At 40.4% G+C, this 22,199-nt stretch overlaps 1 protein-coding gene across 2 annotated transcripts in view; it reads right to left on the reverse strand.

Moving 5' to 3' along the window:
• The window catches only part of AGK (acylglycerol kinase), a 37,717-nt gene that overhangs the window by 13,606 nt on the left and 1,912 nt on the right, over positions 1-22,199 (reverse strand). For both annotated transcript variants that reach the window (XR_008732305.1, XM_014279554.3), the window contains exons 2-9: positions 15,155-15,194; positions 10,906-10,985; positions 9,566-9,641; positions 8,134-8,226; positions 7,140-7,172; positions 5,065-5,159; positions 2,875-2,944; positions 1,188-1,267 (exon numbers count right to left, since the gene is read on the reverse strand). Coding sequence is in view for 1 of the 2 variants with exons in the window: in XM_014279554.3 (XP_014135029.1) it covers positions 1,188-1,267; positions 2,875-2,944; positions 5,065-5,159; positions 7,140-7,172; positions 8,134-8,226; positions 9,566-9,641; positions 10,906-10,985; positions 15,155-15,194 (567 nt within the window). In the remaining variant the exon portion in view is untranslated. The remainder of the gene's footprint in view (positions 1-1,187; positions 1,268-2,874; positions 2,945-5,064; positions 5,160-7,139; positions 7,173-8,133; positions 8,227-9,565; positions 9,642-10,905; positions 10,986-15,154; positions 15,195-22,199) is intronic.

Genomic DNA, 22,199 nt, shown 5'->3' on the forward strand with positions numbered 1-22,199 from the left:
AAAGTGGAGAAGTATAAAAACAGGACGAGCACACATGGTTCTTGTCCCAAGCGCACACTGAGCACCCATTCCTTTGTGGCTGAAGTGCTTTCCAAGCTAGACTCATTTTCTGTGCATTCAAAAACATTCATGGAAGAGAACCAGTTTTGAGGACGTTCATGCTGCCCCACGTACAAAAAGTGCCTCTGGCACTGAGTCCAAAAGGCTCTTAGGAAAGGGAACTGCTGCAGGAAGAGATGTTAAGGCTGACACTAGGCAAAAACTAGGGTATGAGCAGGAAGGCTAGTAAGAATGCTGAGGGAAGAGAATTGCAGTTCCTTAATCTTGGGGCTGCAATTAGCAGGTGGGCCTGCAACACAGCTACACCGGCACCTACACAAGCTACCAAGTATGTCCCTCGCTTCCCAAGGACAAACACTCTGACCATTTACCGCCTGTCCTCCATCCCACATCACTTCTCAAACCTACTCAAATATTTGCTTGACAGACTCCAGAGGTCTGCTACCTCTTGCTTTCTGACAAAGACAGCTCATTCACAAACCACATGGTATTTCCTTATAACTGTGCAGCAGAGGCATGTGCTACAATTCCTCCATAACAGTTTGAGAAGTGAAATGCTTTGGCCCTGCTGCTCCTTCACCAGATAATGCTAGTCATTTGATACACAGACAGTGAGAGGCATATTAAATGCCCATTTGGAGAAAGCCCAACAATTATTAGTTTAACATTCAGAGAACAGTCATCAGACAACACGGTCCATGCCATTTCTGGCAGGAACTGAAGGGCATTTCTACTGCATCTGATATCCCTTGTTGGAATTAAGTTACAGAGTCTGTGCGTGTCTTTTCATTGGCAGCTGATGAAAAACAATGGCCAATTACTTTACTTAGACTTTACTCAAGGGAGAGCTTTTCCCACTGATACAATCTGAATAAAGTTCCAGAAGTGAGCACCACAAGGCAAGCAGAAAGTAAATACTTGAAAGAACAGGTCAGCACCAAGTTTTTATTTCAAATGACAAAAATGCTGAAACGCCTTACACTCTCATGTGTGTAATGTGAGACCTAACAAGAGTGGGTGCCTCTGCCCGTCAAACGCCTACACTCAGAAAGACTTAAAGGGGATATGTAATTTCAGGCAACAGATGCTAAAAAAAGGTACACTTTCAAAAACCAGTATTCTCTTACTTGCTAACTTTAACTCCTGCATCTCTGTAAGATCCCCATCTTAAACCAGTCACCGCAAACACAGGCTGTTCCTTTTCCCCCTATAAAGAAAAATACACATTGTGAAATTACTTTCTCTTATCTTGCTCCCAACTTTGGTTTTTGCAGCTAGAAAAATAGCATTTCTATGTAAAACTTGATTTTTGATTAATCCCAAAAGTGAAACTTCACAGAAGAGGTATGCTAAATAGCTAACAGCAATAAAGCTAAGCAGAATTTAAGCATTACACATTCCATCTGCTCCCAGAAAGGAATATAAGAGGTGAAGTTTTGAAGAGATTGACTGAGTTTGACTGCACACCCAACAACAGCCATTTCATTTTGTGGATATTGTCAGCCAAAAGCAAGGAACTCTGAACAGTGACACTAGGTTCTCACTGCAGAAATGTACATTCTACAACATAACAGAAAAATAATATTTAAAAACACATGAGGTATAGTCAAAGGTTTTCCCACTTCACATTTTTCAGGTTGTAAAAGAAAGCTATTAACTCCACATTACACACGGATGCATTAAATCAGCTCAGACAGCTATTGTTATCTCTCACCGTTTCTACAGAAAGAGCAGTGTTACCAAGTTTTGTATTCATCAATACTTCCTGAGCCTCAAAAAAAGATAATTCAGGCATTCTAGTGTTTTCTCTGTTTTCACAGAACGGTTGGAAGGGAACTCTGGAGATCTAGTCCAACCCCCTGCTAAAGCAGGCTCACCCACAGCAGGTTGCACAGTCACATCCAGGCAGGTTTTGAATGTCTCCAGAGAAGGAGACCCCACAGCCTCTCTGGGCAGCCTCTTCCAGTGCTCTGTCATCCCCAAAGTAAAGAAGCTTTTCCTCATATTCAGATGGAAATTCCTGTGTCACAATTTGTGCCTGTTGCCCCTTGCCCTGTCACTGGGCACCACTGAAAAGAGCCTGGCCCCATCGTCCTGGCACTCGCCCTTAAGATATTAGTAGACACTGATAGGATCCCCTCAGCCTTCTCCTCTCCAGGCTCCACAGGCCCAGCTCTCTCAGCCTTTCCCCACGAGGGAGATGCTCCAGTCCCCTAATTACCTTGGCAGCCCTCTGCTGGACCCTCCCCAGCAGTTCCCTGTCTCTCTTGAACTGGGGAGCCCAGCACTGGGCACAGCACTCCAGGTGCGGCCCCACCAGGGCAGAGCAGAGGGGCAGGATCACCTCCCTCACCTGCTGGCCACGCTCCTCCTGATGAGCTGTTCCATCACCTTTCTAGGGACAGAGGTGAGGCTGACTGGCCTGTAGTTTCCTGGGTGCACCTTCTTGCCTTTTTTGAAGGCTGGAGTGACACTGGCTTTCCTCCAGTCCTCAGGCACCTCTCCTCTACTCCATGAGCTTTCAAAGATGATGCTGAGTGGCTCAGCAATAACATCTGACAGCTCCCTCAGCACTTGGGGGTGCATGCTATCAGGGCCCATGGATTTGTGGGTGTCAGGTTTGCTTAAGTGATCTCTTAACATTTAGAATGATGTCATACCATACAGTGGAGACATGACTGCCACCAGAACTACTGATACCATAAACCAAAATTCATGACAGCATTACACAGAGGAAAAGCAGTCCACATAAACAGAACATGAGAACAGGAAAGGTTTAGGAATGTTGGGTGCCAAAGAAGCAGATGCTTTTACCTTGATCTGCAAGACATCAAGTGGAACTGTCTCTCCCTTCAAAATGGCCAGTGTAGCATTAGTAATATGTCTGCAAAACAAACAGGAAAGAAGCAAAGGAAAACAAACAGGAAGGAAGGAAAACAGTAAATTTTAAAATGACATTGTTTTTCAGCACACTCCACTACGAGTCCAGGTGGGGCTTTTTTGCAGCAAACACAACAACCCCAGGGAAGGAACTCTGACAAGTGCTGCACTTCCTTGAAATCAGAAAGCAAACTCAGTGCCTGCAACATATGACAAAGCCTGCATCCTAACAAACAGCAAAAGACCTGAAAAGCAAAAGGAAGTTCTCAGCCTAAGCTTTTCAGAGATTCCTCTTTCTTCAGCCAATCTGGCAGATTGCATGTTAACTCTTACTTGCTGTTCTGGATACTTAACACACTAAGGACCCAAACCACATTTTTATTTTATTGTTGGCAAGTATAGCAACCTGGAAGAGAAGGTGATGGTCATGAGACTGGTCTTAATTAATTTGCCTGGGATTAAATTGCCTTGCTATGTTAATTTGTTTTGAAGTTTTTAATCAACATAAATCTACCAATCAACAGTGTTTATGTGTTTTCAGTCTCCACTAAGCTGTGGACAGTAGCTAAGGCACTTTCTCATTTCAAGCCATGAAGTGCAGCACTAAAGACTTTGTAACCAAACTGTTCAAGTTCATAAAGATGTCTATGTTCAGACTTCGAAGCATATATTTCATCAAAACCTCTTCCTTGTTTTAAAAATTGGGTAAAATCTAAATTCCCCACTGCATGTATTTCCAGTGTCTCAGCTAGACAGGTAAAAAAAAAAAAGGAAAACCAACACTAAATGCAATTTTCAGATCCAGCCCAGTATTCATGTGAATTGGCAGGAGAGATTGCCCTTGGCTCCATCAGGACTAGAATACTGAAACAGAGAAGGAAGCTGTTTTTCCCTCAGCCCTTCTTTTCTCCTAACTGTTATCTTTCTGTAAGATCTCTACAATTCCTACACTCCAAAGGTAATAATAGTGCTGATGGAACCAAAGCCCAAATATTTCTTTGTAAAATATCACTTCTGCACTTCTTAAACCAGGTTCTGTTACTGGTGTGGGTTGTTAAGCAATCTATTGACCAAATTCCTTTCAACTTCATCAATATGCTGCAGTCTCACCTGCACAGCTCCTTGGGACAAGAAGATCCTTCATTTCAAACAGCTTTTTTAGAACAAAAACATAAATTATTATTTTAATCTTAGCTGCTGATTACAGCCTTGTCCATCTTGCAGAGCTTCAAAGCACTCTGGTAGTTTTAATGAAGGATGTTATGCCAGTTGGCTCGTGGGTTTTATGTATGATGGATACCAGCAAGGGTTCCACAAAGAAGAATGTTAATGAGTTACTGGGAGAACCAGAGAGAAGAGATTTCAGGAGCAAGGAGAAATATATTCATTAGTATGGGAAGAGAGGAAGGGAAAAATTGAAAAGAAAAGAAGTGAGGGGAAGAGAAAGATTAGTTGACTAGCCTTTTTACATTAGAGTGGACAAAACAATCTTAGAACCAACCAAAATGCAAGCAACAGATACTGCCAGACTGGATCACATCCAAGCTCCCAACAGGTAAGATTCAGGCTGTTGGAGAGTTGCCAGCATCAGTCTCATCACAGGGTTGGGCAAGATATCCTGCCAAAGTCAGTAATAAGACCCAACCTTCCCCATAAAGATATTCTTGTACACCTTACTTTGCAGGTGCTAACCAGTTTATATGCAGACTGGTTTCTAGAATTCTTAAGCTGGAGAAGGGATGGAAAGCGGACTTCTTTTTCTTTTATTTTGTCATATTGTTGCTGTATCCTTGTCATATCCTTTCTGACTATTCCCAAGAGGCTTGATCCTTTTAATCCCCCCCTTTGTTTTTTTTAACTCTGAGCATCACACAACCACACAGAAATTAGCCACAGAAATTGTTCTAATGTTCTAATAATACATACATGTCTTTCTTTTAATTTTTAGTCAGTTTTTGGAAGTCATTAGCTCAGGCAGGTCCAGATAATCACCAGGCTTTGCCCAGAGACTGCCAACTTCTATGTAACATAGAAGAAACAGAAAAGTATCAAGCTATGGAGAAGTGCTGCTCCTTGAAAACAAATGAAAAAAAAAAAGCCCCCTTTCGGAAACATAATACTTACTGGACTTGGTTCGTGCTCTCAGGGTAGAGCGTGTGGCTCAAAGTGGAAGTCTTTCCAAGAGGTATGAATCCTATAGGAATCTTACTGAAGGCAGCCTGGACACATGAGGAGAGTAAATTAACATCAGCTAAACGAAGCTTCCTGTGTGGAGATCACAGTTGTGTCTGATATCACCCCTCTGGTGCTAAGCAGCCAGGCACTTCCTTAAATGAGGCAGTAATACATAATGGCTCAGAACATGGCATCTAAATCTGTGAACTCACCACTGCTACCTGAGTACAAAGGAGCTCTCTGTAATCATTAGCAGCATTGCTACATGCAGGTTGGCAGCCACATCCTAACTAATGCACGGATTCTGTCAGCAATCTGCCATCTTTCTTAATACTGACGGTGACATCACAAGCTCTGAATCTCATTTACCACTGCAGGAATACCCCCCTGACAGAGTAACCTTGCATGGCAAAGAGATTTTCTCAGTTAAGGAAAGGAAATTAATTGATTCCTCTGGCACCCAAACCATGAAGCAGCAGAAGGTCTAATTTTTAGAAGTCATTGACCATGTTATTTTTCTGAACTACAGTTTAGCAAAAGGGCTTGTTGAAGGAGCAAGTTATTGCACCATACCTCATAATAAACTGTGTTTCTTGAAGCACGTCAGAAAATCAATGTAAACTACCATATATCACAATGCACCATCTCCCTCCTGGGCACTGCTGTTGTCAGCATCATGATACTGCAAATCTGCACTAAGTAATGCGCCTCTCACGTCATGCCCACCCGTTCTCCCTTGCTATCTCGTTGTCACCTGCAAGTCTCAACACATCTCAAACACCCTTCCCTCATTTTCTGTACAAGTCTTACAGTGACAGGCTGTTTGCAGCTCATGCAGTCACGCTCTGCTCCCCTGGCTGCCAGGAACAGCATTTCTGGAATACCTTGCACAGGCTCTTCTTATCCAGGCAACGGCAGTATGACATACCCAAGTAAAAAGGGAAGCAGAGAGGAGCAAGGGGGCTGAGCTGCAGATCTCTACTCCTAGAACAAAGTACTATGAAGGACAAGAAGAATTCCCCAGCCAAAGGCATACAGTGACACAGTGGCAATACTACAATGCAGTATTCCACCCAAAACAGTGCCAAATGCAGAATTTTCTATGCCACTGCAAATTAATCCAAGCTACATCAAGATAATAAGTTAAAAAAAAATAAAGAAGAAAAACTAGCTAGTAAAGCCTCTAAAAAGAAAAAAAAATTTTCTCCCAGTATCTTTAGGTTAGAGAGGTCTCAGGAGCCAACTATAATAATATTAAATTTAAAAAACTAATGTCTCAGAATTGATATAGCCAGCGCCCCTTTAAAAATACTGGCTTCATTGCAGAGTTTCTCTTGTCACATTCAGACAAAAGCAACTGCCTAAACAGATAGAATTCTAGCTGCCAAGGATATCATCATAATCTTGTCTGGATCATTTAATTGAGTTTTTGCCAGCTCCGGCCAGAAGGTTTTGGGAACAATGATTCCCTCCTTTCTTCAATAATACTGTCCTCCCTCTTTAAAAAGAAAAATCTCTCTCATTTCCATTCAGAGTGATCCACCTTGAGAGGTTAACATTTGCTTTCTGCAGCCATCTGCATAGGTAGATATTCACCACTAGAAAAAATGGCAAAGCAATTGTCAAGCAATAGGAGCATGGCCATAACTGAATTCAGTTTCAAGCTTGTACAAATACAAGAAAAACATGTACTTTCGCCTGATGCGTCTGCCAAACAAAGCAGCATACACAGCTGGTCCATGGGTCTTTGAAAGTTGTGCATTTGGCTTCTCCACAATCCCTGCTCTGACGCTGGAAACTTCTCAAAGCCGTAGCTTGGGAGCCATTACACTCCCTGAGAAAGGGAATGAAGAACAATGGGCAGAATTGCAGGACAGTAGCATGCCTGACATTAGGCAGCAATCTGGCTTCAGATGAGTAAGCAACAAATCTGCAGAAGACACCTGAGGCCAAAAGATCACAGTGGATGCACAAGACACTTCCTCTAAGAAATACACAAAATTTTAAGAATGATACTTCCTTACCTCATCTGCTCTGCGGAGAAGCCCAGTTATGACCTGAAAAATGTAGGAAATTCTCAGCTCTGATAATTTTGTTTTTCAGTTACAGTAGAAAGCTACAAAATTCATACCCATATTTACTCTGAAAAAGATTTAAGGAGCAGCTACTCTTACGGAAGCTGCTACAGTTGCTTACATGGGAAAGGAGGTGTGTTCAGTGTGCAAACATGGTGGATTTGGCAGGGTTATAAGCGTGCATGAGTATGTTCTGGCACCACCACCAGTGCCAGTGTAAATGTTCTAACACTGAATAATGCTCTGCATAACGCAAAAATAGCACTGGTCAGTGTGCAATTAACAATAAAACCAATTCTAAGACCAGCAGAAACTTACAGATGTATTCTGACTGCTTTCTCTTAAGGTCACTGTATTTCATTTAGCCATTGCCTTATGAAGCCAGCAGTTAGCATTCCAGGAAATGCTTTAATAAAATACAGTCTTCCTTGAAAAATGGAGTAGCCCCCAGGTCTGCTGGTAGTTTGCTCCTGTCATTAATCATCTTGACAACAGGCATTTATTAAATACATACCATGCTTTGTTATCACTCCCACATAACTTTTAAATTATTTGATTCCCATTTAGCAAAATATGCATTCCTCTTGGGGAGTACAGATAGGAATGAACTTTGAAAATTAAACCATTACAGCCACATTACACAGAAACGAAAAAATTTAGAATCATGTCTCACCACATAGTTTTCTCATTCTAGAATAAAATTCTGGAATATAGCTATGTCACATGCTCCTGCACACCCCCCCCCCCATCACTTTTAGAGTAATAACAACTAGCACAGTCTTCTTGTCCCCAGAAGATTACAACATTGACTAAAGCCACAGATACTAAAATGGACAAATCTCTAGTAAAAGTTGTTGTGATGTTCCTACATCACACAGTCTCAAAACTTGTCACTCAGCCTGACTCTGATTCTCAACAAACCAGGGCAAAGCTCCAGCAGTACCTCTTGTACTGTGCCATCTCCTCCTGCAATAATGATCAGATCTGTGTTTTCCATTAATTCCAGCAGCTTTTTTGCTTGTCCCTCATAATCAGTCTGAAGAAACAGAAATCGAAACATGAGAATTCAAGTGACCACTTCTAGAATTTCTCTTTTATAGAAAAAAAAATCACCTACCCACTGGCTTAACAGTCATTCTCATATAAGCATGCAGTACTGTATATCACTTACATTCACTGAAATTTCTTCAACTTATGAAACAAGTCTGCTGCCTAATACAGTGAGTGCAAGCAAACACACACACAAAGGCTAAATGAAACATCAGAGTTAATCTCATTCAACAGATCTAGAATATTGCAACAATAATCATATTTCTAGGTGGTTTTACATTGAAACAAAACCAGAAGGAAACCATGCTCTTGCAGAAAAAGTCCCAAGATGTTTAGCAGCCAAAGTACTCAAGAGTGTCTCCTGAAACATAGCATCAGCTACAAAAAAGGCTAATGTTCAACAGCAAGCTGTTCATAATGGGTTTAGCAATAGAGAGTACGCTGACTTTAGTCTAAACTATCAAGACCGTTTTCAGCAAAACAAATGTCTTTTACAGAGACATCTCAGCCTTGGCTACTGAGCCAGCCCTGGGCTGAAGCTACAAAGCATCAGGTTTTAGTCTTGCGAAGTAATTTTTTCTCTTAGGGTGGGACTATGTATTTTCAATGATCAGATAAAGGCATTAATAAAACCAGCACTTTAACACTAAACCTTGTGAAAAAGATTCCAAGACAGAAAGAGACATATTAGAGTACTTCACTGCTAGAACACAGTGACTATTAACCAATCCACATACCACAGCCTCAAAAACCTGCAAAAAAAGATCAGAATCCCTTCATGTTTACTTGTTCTTCTCTTTCCGAAGACCACCTCTCTGCTAAGTCACAGGTTTAGAACTCGGTGTTCTGCTTTTGTGATGGGAATGTTGAATTATTTGGGGATGCACTGAGTTATTTTCAGTGCAAAAATAAAAGGTTATTTTTAATTAATCTGAACAGTTCCACTGCATGTCAAAATTCCTCACTTCTGAATTCTGCAAGTTCAGGCACAACTGACAATTTCAACAGTGATGGGCACGCACCATTAGCCAGCACTCAAATATTTAGTTTTCTCTCAAACATGAAATACAGAAGGGCTGCTTTAGACAGACAGGCACATGTACTGCTTTAACTGAAAATTAAAAATTCAGTATGCAGTTTGTAAATTAACTGTGAATTAAAAAGATTAAGTACCAGCTTAATATCTCAGTATTTATTTCTTCCCACAAAATGTGTACAGGACAATTGAGAATTTCAAATGCATCCAGAAATTAATTTCAGTTCTTCAAAAGGAGAAAGCAGAGCAGACAATGTATCTTACGTTAGCAGAACCTATCAGTTCTTACCTTAACCACAGTTACATCCAAGCCAGATAAGTGCAAAATTGGAGCAGCATTCTTTTCAAAAAGGTTCCTGGCTTTGCTAGAAATAACAAGAGTTAAAACTATTTAATTAGTCTGGTGGCTAAAAAAATTAAAAAGGAAAGAAACAAATGAGTAACAAGAAGAAATATACTTAAAAACAAGCATACAATCTACACAATCAGTAACTCAACCTGCCAGTCAGGAATGATGAGATTTCATTTGGTTCAAATGTATTAAATTTCTAGGCTTATATCTCAGACGTCAGTTTTTTTGTTGCAGTTTTAATAAATGTAGAAGAGGTTATCTAGCTTTCTGCAAAAATAATTTTAAAAACACAACAAAATAAATCAAGATCTCCAGAAAGAAAGTTATTAGAAAATTAATGATTTACAGAGCACCAGGCTTTAAGACCACAGAGAAGGCCCATTTAGGTTTTCAGAAATGTTTTCTTTTAAAAAAACATTTACTGTTATATATTATTAAGTAAGTTTAGAAGTAAAATTTTATCTGACCTTCTTTTCTTATAGGACTGATACATTTTCTGCCTGTAACCGCATAATAAAATAATCATGCCATTAACTATTATTTGCTTACAACAAGTAGAAACATGAGACTAAAAGTCAGAGACTAAATTTATTAACACTTTGCATTTTCCAGTCATGGGTCTTTTGAACAAAAGCACCTAAGTCCAAGCACTTCCATGTCAGATTTGTTATTCCTTTCATACTGCTACTAACAACTCCCTGCCCCTCCCCAAGACGGAACTGATACAAAGCTTAGCTGATCAGCAGAAAGAGACACACATCATATCCAAGAATATTGTTTTTCTGCTAACAAGCATGCAAAAATAGCAGCTGACCTCTTCCAGGAGTCTTTCTCTGAGCCCGTATTTAGCCTCTTATTTTGTGGGCTCATCCCTTTCAAAGACACGTTCCTTGAACTCACTGCTGGCTAACTTCAAATCAAGGTCATCTCTTATTTCTATAGTTTTTGAGGACAGAAACGTGTCACATACACAAGTTTGGAAGGAATACAAAGGATTTCCACATGCAAAAGAATGACAAAGGCCAAAACATGGGATAAAAGAAAAATTAAAAACGTATGTAAGTTTAGAAATCATTCTTTCACTTCAAGCATCTAGCTCTATTTCTCATCCCAATATTTCTGGTGAAATAAAGTTTGGCATAGTTACACAGCACCAGCTTGGCACCAGAGGGAGGTAAAAATGAGCTCAAAAATCTGGCTGGCTTTTATAGTGGATGGCAGAGCAAAAATACATAAAGAGTGCCTCACATATGAGTGTAGGAAAAGGGAAATGTTACCCTTTGCAAGCTGCTGGGTTGAGGAACACTGTTGCCTTCTTCAATGGCACACTCGAAGGGATCAGCTGGTTGCCAAAAGCCTAAGTAAGAGAAAAAGAGCACAGCTCGATTTACCTTTTAAGCATGTTGGTAAAACAGTTCAAAATAATGTATCTCTACAAATGTCAACAGGCTTTCAAGTCTCATGACATTCAAACGACTTGAACTTCAGCCATTGTACAGGTGTCCTATTCAAAGACCTCTACTCTTAGCACAGCTCACATCACTATCACAAGTACTCTTCAGCTCGTTTTTGCAATCCCACCACCGTTTTGTTTTTGTTAATCTCTGGTTTTCAGCCATGGGCAGAGATCCAGGGAACTACCCTTGACTCCAAGGTTACTTGATTTTCCTTCCTTATGTAATTCTCACACACCTGCCTGTCACCCTCTTACTGCATCTTTTCCCACCTCTGTACTTAATTTCTAGCTCTTCTGCTCATTTTTTTATTTTCTATGCTTAAGTTTTTGAACATACGAAAGATAATCACCAGAGGATCAGCCCTTAACTGTAAGCAAGGTCAGTTTCTCAGACATTTTTACTTCCTAATGTCTCCATATAAAAATCACTGAATTCCTCTTCAACTTTCAATCCAATTCTGAATAGATGCCTCTATTTTAAATTCTTTGAGAGTTACTCTACACAGTCTCTTGTACTTTTTAGCCATTTGTACGTATTTCCATAGCTTTTCAGCACGAGAGGCAAGAAAAGGCCAAGCTTGTATGCATGTTACTTCCCACTCTGTAAACCTCTCTTAGGTCACCAAAAGGCATCCTCAGTACCAACCACATCAAATTAAACTCGTTTTGAGTACAGGGATGACAACGTATTCAGCAGTACTATCCAGAAGCCCCAGAAATAAAGTAGGAACAAAAGACTACTGCACTAAACACAAGACACAGTCAATTCTCCCTGACTTTTTCCCCCTCTACCTTGAAAATTAATCCCCCCTAGCAGGAATTTTTATATTGAACAAGGTGGACACTGCACACAAAGCACAATAGATTTTAGTCATTGTTAGCTGCTTAAATTTATAATTGATTCCACTTGCCAACTTTGCTCAGGAAACCTCAATTAAAAGCAGTGTGCAGCTGGCTGTGCTGGTTAAAACATTCAGATTTCTTCAAGAAAGAAAAAGGAATTGAGAAGTTGCTGAGAGTAAAGGAATCTTCAAAGAAAGGGAAACAAATTAATAGCTCTTAAAGTCTACTCAAAAATCAACTGGAAAACAGACCAACTTATTTTATTGAAAATGTTGGGCAGGAACTGGGAAATAAAGGGGACCTCTAGCATGTTACAGCTGTTAGAAACAATTAATTATTTGCTTGCAGGGCACAATGTGATGTATTTGTTTCCTCTAAACAATAAGGTTCATGAAGAATTTATGAGTAATGACATAGTCACTTCTTTATGTAATATACTTAGACATTTCTTACGTACAGGGGTATTTCTAAAGCAAATGCTTATTTTTAAGACAGGAAATAAAAAAATAGTAATGCAAAATTCTAGAAGTATTTTTTTTCAGAGCACAACATAAGGAAAGACAACTTAAAGCCAGGCATTACAAATGGTTATTAAAACCCTATATATACACACAAAGGTAAAATTTAGGAAAGTCAATGCCTTTTTCACTTCCTTGTCAAATGCACACTTCCAGGTATTGCATTTGGACTTCGAAGATGACAATCACTATTTTGCAACTATGAAAACCTCTCTATACAAATATTTTATAATTCTTTATGAATACTAACTGCTGAGGTCTGCAGCGGGTCTGCAGACAAGTTAGTTGACTTCAAAGACCTAGCCTTGTACCTTTAAGATGGCCACAAATTGTCAGGTATGTAAACAGGATGTGAAGAATCGGAACTTAGAACCGCAGCATACAGGCACCTACAGCAACAGCAAATAGCAAGCAAGAAGGAGGACACAAAAACCTATCAGGGTCTAACACCTGCACTGTCTAAGATATATAAATAGTTTGTATAAGCAATAACGGCCATTTTGTCCGAATCCAGCCATGCAGACATAGTGTTTCTTTTAAGTCTGCCTCGACTTGCGACACCACAACTAACAGAGAAACTACATTACTTTACAGAAAACTATCCCTGCTTCAGAGACTGAATTGTTTGCCAGTTAAACAGACCCCTTAAACACATGCCCTGAGCTTAGTAACCAGGTCAATCAGCGAGACCACATTCGTAAAGGAAGTCCACAGTTAGCTGACACTGGTTTGTCCAGAGAATGAGGTGCAAAAGGTTTAAAATATGATAAATAGGTTCTTCATTATAGAATCTTTCTATGATCATTTGCCACCCCGAGGCTGTCATCATAAACTGATATTTAAATTCAGACATGCATGGTGGAATCTTTACATGAAATACTGCAGTAGTGGGTACTTTGGCAGGAAGGTGGGTGCCTTATCAATTTGGTGTTCTAACTTAAAAATTTGATGTAAAAATAATAGGAAAAACCCTCCCCCTTCATCCAGGCTAAACTTTTTCTTGGCCAAGCCTACCTCTTATTTTTTCCCAAGACTTAAACAGCACTATAAGCGCAAGTAGCATTTTTCAAACAATTACAGATGTTGTTATTCTGAAGAATATATCAGACATTTAATGCCTTACTGCTGTATTTCTGTGTGTTTTCAAGCAGTATTTGGCACGAACACATCAGTGAGAATGGAAATTACAGCAAGAATTGATTACTAGGCTTTCTGGTTCATTCCTTTCTAATGCAGGAGTCTTCTGCAGGATCTTTTCCCAGGCTTTAACCATTGAAATTGTAGGAAGCTTTATTGACAGTGCTTCTGCGCTTTCATTTATAAGAATAAGCCATAATGGAATAGTTCCAATCACTTAATGACTGGAATTAAGAAACAGGAAAGTCAGAATTTCCACAGTAGAACTATCTTCTTGTACCAGTCTTTCTTTAGCAGTTACACCTTTTTGACAGCATACACACTCAGATCTTTTAAGTTTTCCTGATATACCACTGCATCATTTAATTTGGTCAGTATGCTTCAAATACAGAGGTATTAACTGCTATTTTTGGCAATATGAAAAACTTCCATCACTTTGATATTATGCATTAAAAATGAATATTGAAAACATAAAAATCAAGAACAACTAATACTATGAGTTGGAAATGCATTTGACTCTAAAGCTCTAAACATGACTTATGAAAGCAGCATTTTCAGGGAAAGATTTTTCTTTTTATTTCATGAGACTTGAGCTCCCTTGCGTGTATTCTGGCATGAAGTTCCATTGCCCAAATCAAATTGTTGTGACTATCTTTCCTTCAACAGCAGGCAAGCTAAAATTGAGATTATTCAGGTGCACCATAAAAACAGGGTGACCTCAAGGAAAGGTCTTTAATAAGAAAAACAATTTTCACTGTTCTTTTCAGGCCCCAGTACATAGCAACGATGGGAACAGCATTACACCCTGCAAAACCTCTAAGATCTGACATGGAGAAGCAGGTTAAAAAAAAACTTTATTTGTGGGAGGTACAAAGACTCTTAAAAACCTACAGCACACTACCAAGGTAGTCAGAGCCAGTAACAGTACTTGCCCATGCAAGTTGCCCATGCAGGCCACAAACTACGAAATGCAACAGTCAGTATACTCAGAGGTTCTCTCTCTGAATACTAGCTTTCTTGCCAGCGATCAGCAAATGGGTTGTCTCCATTAAGGTCCCAGTACATGGGTCTCAAAAGTGCTAGGTCAGTCATCACACTTACTGTTCTTGATAAAGTCATTCAGGATCAAATAGACAAGGGCAAGGTCTCTCCAGCTGAGCACAAACGTGAAGTGGTTTGCACTGCTTCTGCCCAGACTACACCTGTTGTGGTGGATCTGATATTTCAGTCTCCTGTCTTATCAACAAATCATTTTCCTATCAGAACTTTACAGGCACAGAGCAATTAAACCTGCAGAAATGGAGGTCTGGGTACCTACAGCGGTAACTAAGATTACCCCAGTGATAACACTACGCTGTCCATCGCAACAGCAGTCAGGGCACAAACAGTACAGCATCTCTGCTGCAGGCTGAAGGCCTTGTCCACCCTTTGGCACTTTAGCAAAAGAACACAGATGGCACCATTACAAGGCTTGTCACGTAGAGGGGGCCTGCTGGGAAAATCTCAGGAGCCCTGCACAACCAAGATAAGAGTGAGATATAAATCTAATTTTATCACCTTAAACAGTATTACCTGGGCTTCCTGGCATGCAGCTCTTCGTACCAGGTTATCACTATTAAGTAAAACAGAAAAGAGAGTGGACATTAGGTTGCGTAAGTTTAAAACTAAAATTAAAAAATACAGGTTAAGACCTATTTAACACATTTTAAGGATGAAACATACCCATTTAAGCATACATGTATAGGTTTTTTTCTGCATATGCAAACCAATACCTCTTCCATAGTAAAGAAAAGCAGAAAACAAAGACCAGGATGCCAAGTGTACTGAGATTACGTAAGCTATGAGACACTGTGATTTATTTTTAAATTTGTACATAACTGTACTCCAGATCTAAGGTGTGTTTTCCCCTAATGCCAATACTGCCTGTTATTTGCACTGAAGATACTTACCATTCTGGCAGTACAGAAGGGATTTAGAGAAGACTTAAGTCTAACATTCATGGACTTAAATCTTTGTGAACTCCCCTCTCCATCAGGTTGTAAGATAAACACAAGTTAATGCAACACCTACCACCCACCTAGGTCTGAGTGTGGCCTAAAGCAGTAACTCAGAGAGGTGAAAATCACTCTCAACTCACCTAAATGAAATTTAAAAACAAATAGGAAAATACCATTAGATGTGTCACTGATGGTCATTTCAGAAATAAATTCCAGACTAATCCTTGTGCTTGTCGTTGATGACAAGACAGCATTAGCAAGGTGGTAAGCAGTGTATAGTTGGCAAGCATCTGGAGACAGAGCTTCTGAGTGCAGAACAAAATTCCATTCTTCCCCAGACCAAAAAACGTCCTATTGGCCCCTGCAGACAAAACAGGGAGTCCTGTTCTGCAGTGCCCGAGTCTCACCTCTAGATACCAGACACTCCCCATCCTCCCTAAACCCAAAAAACTCCTTCAGCTTGCCCTTGCCAACACCTGGCAAGATGGTCTATTATGTGTCAAAAACACCAAGCACAAAACCCGGCAATTATAGTCAGCATACCAAGATGAATACACTACACCAATTAGGATTCAAGGCTAACCAGGAAAAACAAGGTACTAGGAAAGCAGCACACTCCTGCCACAAAGTGTGGTTTATCAGGCCAAACCCTGCAATGGAAACGGCAGAAAAGGCAGCAAGGCCTTGGTCAGATCTCTGGACCCAAACATGAGTGCAATCCATTCAATTCCATGAGTTTACAGTATTGATCTGTCACAAGAGCTATACAAGGTGCTCTTTTTGGCATCACCAAAAGATGCTGCAATGCCATAAAAGAAGAAGCAGGGTGACTTCAGGAGAGATATAAAGTTGGGTTCTGAGAAAATAACACTTACAGCGAAGAAACCACAGATTTATTCGTGGTAATAATAAAAAGACAAAGGAAGAATTCAAGCTTGGAAAAAGAAAATATGTGAATAATACCTCACCAGGATTAACAAATAAATGGAATGTCTAAAAAAAATTTCTTCAGAGGCATGCTTTCAACCGTCATGTTTGCTCCTTAAAACCAAAGGAATAAGTCATTTGTATTAAGCACCTGAAATATTACTTAAATGAGCAACAGGCTTATTTTTGATCGCATTAATATACTGAAAGTACACTAGCTAAAATAACTACCTCTGAAAGGGTTTGTGTTCCAAGCTAAACAACATTGTCACAGCTAATTCCAGTTCAAACAAGGTAGCGTGACAGGCTAAGTCCACACTGCACTGCTGAGGGCACCTGCCCTCACATAGGGACTTTTTTCCCCCACTCTGTGACTACATGTGGCCAGAGCAAACACAAAACAATTGCAATTTCAATACATAAAGTTGAAATATTACAGGATATCAAGAAAAGCTAACTATCAAATGATGGCTGCACAGCTGATGTATTAAATTGCTGTCCTAACAATTCTAGTCAAATCCATGTTATCTGTTTACTACACATTGATGCTATTTTGTTCAGAAGTCAAGCTGTGCCACATCATCAACCGGTATGTTCTCCTGGTGCCCACAACCTTACGCTGCAGTGTTAGTTGCCTTTAAAAAGGAGTCCAACACAACTTTTCAAATGCAAGCAAAAGATACCGTGCCCTCTGTCTCAATGTGCAAAGACCCTCAAAACAACTGTCAAGGATGCAAGCTTGATTCAGCTCAACAGAGTCAATTAGGCTTGACAGTTTAGATGTCAACATTTACGCTTATTTTCCCCTGCACTGAAGTATTTACAGAAAAAGAAATCTGCTCTGATACATATCATTTTGGTGTCAAAGAAAAGGTTTAGGTTCTGAGACTAGAAGAACCATTTACTGTCCAGTAATTTATATGAGATTTGTCTGCCCTCTCCTGCAGCACAGCACCCAGAATCCCATGCCATCCCAGCCACATTCACAGGATTCCCACTGATTCAACTAGGACATATATTTCAAAGTCATCTGGGTTTGGCTTGAAGATGTCCCAAGTTTGGCTTAAAGATGCCAGGTAACAGGAGAATTTTTATTTTCTTAAAATGTTACGCATGCAAATGTACTCACAGGGGTGTGTCTCAGAACAGTAGTCTTCCTCCTGTATCACAGCTCTTGCCTTTACTCATCTCATATGGCTCATCACCCAGTACCACAAGTGGGTCTGGAAGTCCTCTGTGGGTCATATCAATTAATAAATACAGCTAGGAAAATGTTAAAAATAACAAAAAAGGTAACTTCTTAATTTCTTCCATCTCAGTATGTATTGAGATTATCAGAATATAGCTGCGTATCACCTCCCAGAGAAGACTTAAATAATAAACATGAGATTTTGTTGATTTTTTTTGTACTTTACTGACTACTATTACGTAGTAACAATGCCTTTTCAATGACACTCAAAGATGATCAGGTAGAGGCTGAGGGAAATTACTGCACTGCCTTAAAGAACACACGGAGATTTCTTCTGACTTGCACCATATCCACAGCAAACTAAAAATCATTTACTTTAAGTTTCCCCTAAAGGCTTACAGACACAACTCCAGCCTTAAAGCAAAACAGATGTGCAGTACTGCACCAGCTAGCTAACCTAGAGCTGCCCTCCTGCTGTAAGAATTCAGCATCACGCAGCTTACAACTGGGCCAACTTGCTTAAGCAGTAAAAAAATGGGAGACAGAGAGGAACGAGCAGTGGCAGTGGGGTGTGGAAGAAAGAGGATATCCTAAGCTGAACCCATGGACAGCACTCTGACTGGTTTGACAAAGTTATCAGTCAACCTTGTAAGGCTGGCAGCCAGACTCTTTGGAGACGAGAGCAGGCTTACGCCAAAGCAAGGAACCAACACAGAAAGAAAAGAAAGGCAACCGTCCAGAGCTCACCATGCACCAGCCATGTCAGGCTGCCAGAACATACCGGGCTGTGAGAGCAGCACGGCATCCATAAGATCTGCTTAAACAAGGGCTGTTCTGATTTGTTTGCAACATGCCCAGCACAGGACTGGTGGCCACTGCTCCTGTACTAAGCATTCTCAAGTAGAATAGGGAATTAACACTCTTACACATAAGCACACAATATTTAGTAGATATGCCCCTCCAGCTACGACTGCATCCTTGGACAGAGTGCCAGCAGATGCCAGTGCTGAAAGGACAATTCCCACAATGAAAGGTCAGCCAGGGGAGCAATGAACTTCAACAAGCAAACCTGGACCGAAGAAGCTGTTTGAGGCCCACAGCTGCAGCAAGAGTAAGCCTTTGTCTTGAAGTCAACCAAAGCAACTCCCTTGAAAGTGACCATACTACAAATGTATGAAGAAGCCCAGGTGTGAGATCCCCTGTCAAAACTGGAAGCAACCTAAAAACTCACCAGTTCAGTGTCTGCATCAAAACACAGGATTTTGAGGAGAAACTTGACCCAAGCTGTGCATATAGGATCACTCCTCAAGAGCTGTAACAGAAATCCAAGAAGAGATTTTATCTTAGCAGAGAGCTTTTTGGCTGCTTCCAGTACAGCAAGAGCACAGCACTCTCTTTGCTGGATATTAGCATTTACTTCCAGCTTGACTTTGAGAGGACATGAAAGACAAATCTTATTTTCATCACCTTTACCCAGGACTCAGAATTTATACCCCTTTTTTTTGACCAAGTTTTGTTGAAATAAAGTCAAGTCACTCAGGAAGTATGTGCAGAAAGGTGACAAAGTGAGTTTTCAATTGGCAAACACACAGAGACTAACATTCAAATTATAGATAACAATAACACTCAGATTACTGGCAAGCAGTCAAAGGCCCAGATGCCTTGCCAGCATTTTCCATGGAGAAAGTCAATACTTTAACAAATGCAGAGTAAAACTGAGTATCTGATGAGTCCACCACCTCAGTATAACATCAAGGGTTCCCATCCTGACAAAGTGATGATCACTTACCCAGTGACACCACTGTAAGAGTCTGGCCAAATCTGACAATCAGTTAAACGGATGTTCATCATCCCAAATATTAAACTTCTGCTGATTTGTCATAGCTGGTGACTCACTGCACCACCTGGACATACAAAGAACAGCAGCAGCTCAATTCAGGAAAGGTGACCCAGGACACAAAGGTCACAGAGGGGCTTCCATACTTGGCAGAAATTTTAAAATAATCATATGGTATCTTTACTTTATCTATAATAAGCCTCACAGGTATATATTAAACTAAATCACATTACTGTGTATGAGCATGTATCTGACAATCTGCATACCCTCTACGCTTTGTTCTAGTACAATAAATTCAGTGTCCCTCCCTCATACCTGTAGTGTGATATGCTATAGATTAAAATTATGCTAATAAGTGAATTCATGTAATCCATAGAAATTAAAGGGAGGCAATCTCACATGTGACAACATTGAGTTATCTTCTTACTTCTCCAATACCCCAAGAGTATTTGCTATCCTAAATGCAAGACAATGGATTTTAAAAACATGCTCTTTTATGAGGAAGAAAGGTATTTTAACTCGCTAAAATTTTGTAAGAATAGCAATAGCATTTTAGTTAACAGTAGTTCAACCAGACATAATGCTTATCATTTTATACCTGAAAAACCTTCGCCACCTGCTGATCAATGTCTCTTTTGAAGAGGCACCTTCTGTTATATTACATACTTAGAAGGGCTGAATCACAAACGGGGGAGGAGGAATCAGCACAAAGGTTCCTCTTTTCCTGTTCATCCAAAAACCCCTTACTTTGAAATCGGTCAGTATTTAAACAAACACCTCCAAAGACGAAAGGTTAACACACTGATCCAGAAACTAAATGCTGCATGAAGAGATTATCATACAAGACTGGACTAAGAAGCATCTCAACCTTTACAGTTACCATCATCCACAACCTTTAGACTAACTCAGCAATGAACCATTACACTCCAGTGCCCCTCTTTCCTCTACAGCCTGTGGAGCACAAGGGCATCCACACCAGACCCCACAGCACCGTCTGCAGGGTATAGCAAGGGGACACCCAGGTCCATTTCCAGGCAGGGAAAAGGCACAGGTCTGGAAAAGGTAACATTCTTCTTGTCTATATTTGTCCAAGTAGCATCCTCCCGAAGTCTTAAGGAACTACTCCAGAGCTCTTCTGTCCCTATGGGCCCATAGAGACTGACTACAGAAGAAGCGTCATACCTTTGCAGGACTGATTGTTACCTACAACAGTTCCACTTAATTCACACACCATATGTGCATCCAAAAGAAGAATGAATCCGGAGAAGTCAAAAAACCAAATTATCTTATTCTTGCAAGAGTAATATCTTAGCAAATCCATGAGGGTTGAAAAGCCAAGAGGAGGAATGCAGGATGGGAAACAAATTTTTTTTCAGCTGCAAATACATGAACAAATAATTCCAAGAGGTCAGAGGCTAAACTGAACTGATGCTGTGCTAAAGCAAGCCTCTTCATCACAAACTCCAGTGATGCCAGAAACTGAAGCACAAGACTTCACTAAACCTTTAACCTGTTCTAAAATGGCAAATGTAAGTTTAGTAAAGTATGCCTCATGCACACTGATTTAGCCTCTGATGCTGGTAACAGCAAGCCTCAGGGCCAACACAACCCATAAGTGGTTCCCTCATTAACCTCTTCAAGAGTTGCCTGCAGCAGCTTGTGCATGGGGCAAAAGGCACCTCTCATGCTCCTCAGCACAACTGGTACATAAACAAAGAAACTGGGAAGAGGGAATGTAGAAACCAACCAACCAAGCACAAACCACCAAAAGCCATTACCACATTTGGAAACAAAACAGGCTGCAGAGAGGGATCCTGGCCTATTTCCTGCCATCCAGCAGCCACAAGGTAAGGCCTTCACTGCACACAGAGGACCACAAAAGGGCTGTTGAAACCACCTTTCAATTTTTACACTCCTGCCACCAGGTTCTTCTGTCACTCCTTGTTTTTCTAGTCCCTGGCTAAAACAATCCTCCACAGAGAAACAGCTAGACAGTTGTTACTTTTCCAAACTATTTAAACCTCTGAAAGCAGTACTTTACAGCTGTGTTTCAGTTTACATCAAAGTCACATAGAGCTATTTTGTCATCAAAGGATTTCCTACCTTGCATTTCCAACATCTGATAAAGAAATGCTGTATTTTCCCTTACAGATAAAAGGGGAGATTGAAGAATGGGACGTGTAAACATATTTTTTCTACCACTGCATCATTTGGGTTAAAGCACCATGCCTACACTTGGTGCAAATAACCTCCAAGTACTGAAATCTAGATACCAAAAGTTCCCGTTTTGTTTGTCTTTCATGTTTTCCTCCTTACTCACCACCGTATCACCTGTGGTACACTTCATGTTCTGCATGATCATAATGTGTTTTCACAGTTACTACACAGGAAATCAACACAGCTGGAAACAACACTACACAGGCGCATGAATTCCCAGACACAAGAAACAAAGGGGAGACTGGTTGTGTCTCCTACTGCTCCTAGGCCTCCTCAAGTGCCCACTCTCCATATGCACAAGGAGCAAATACAGTCTTTTTCTTAATGCTCTATTTTAGTAGCTCTCTACAGTACCCAGGCCTGACATGCACTCTGCTGTCATTAGTATCTGTGGCAACTAAGACGGGTAAAGAGGCCACTTACGTAAGCAGGGTATCTGGGAAGGTCACA

Source organism: Falco cherrug, chromosome 5 (genome assembly GCF_023634085.1).
Source record: "Falco cherrug isolate bFalChe1 chromosome 5, bFalChe1.pri, whole genome shotgun sequence".
NCBI lineage: Eukaryota > Metazoa > Chordata > Aves > Falconiformes > Falconidae > Falco > Falco cherrug.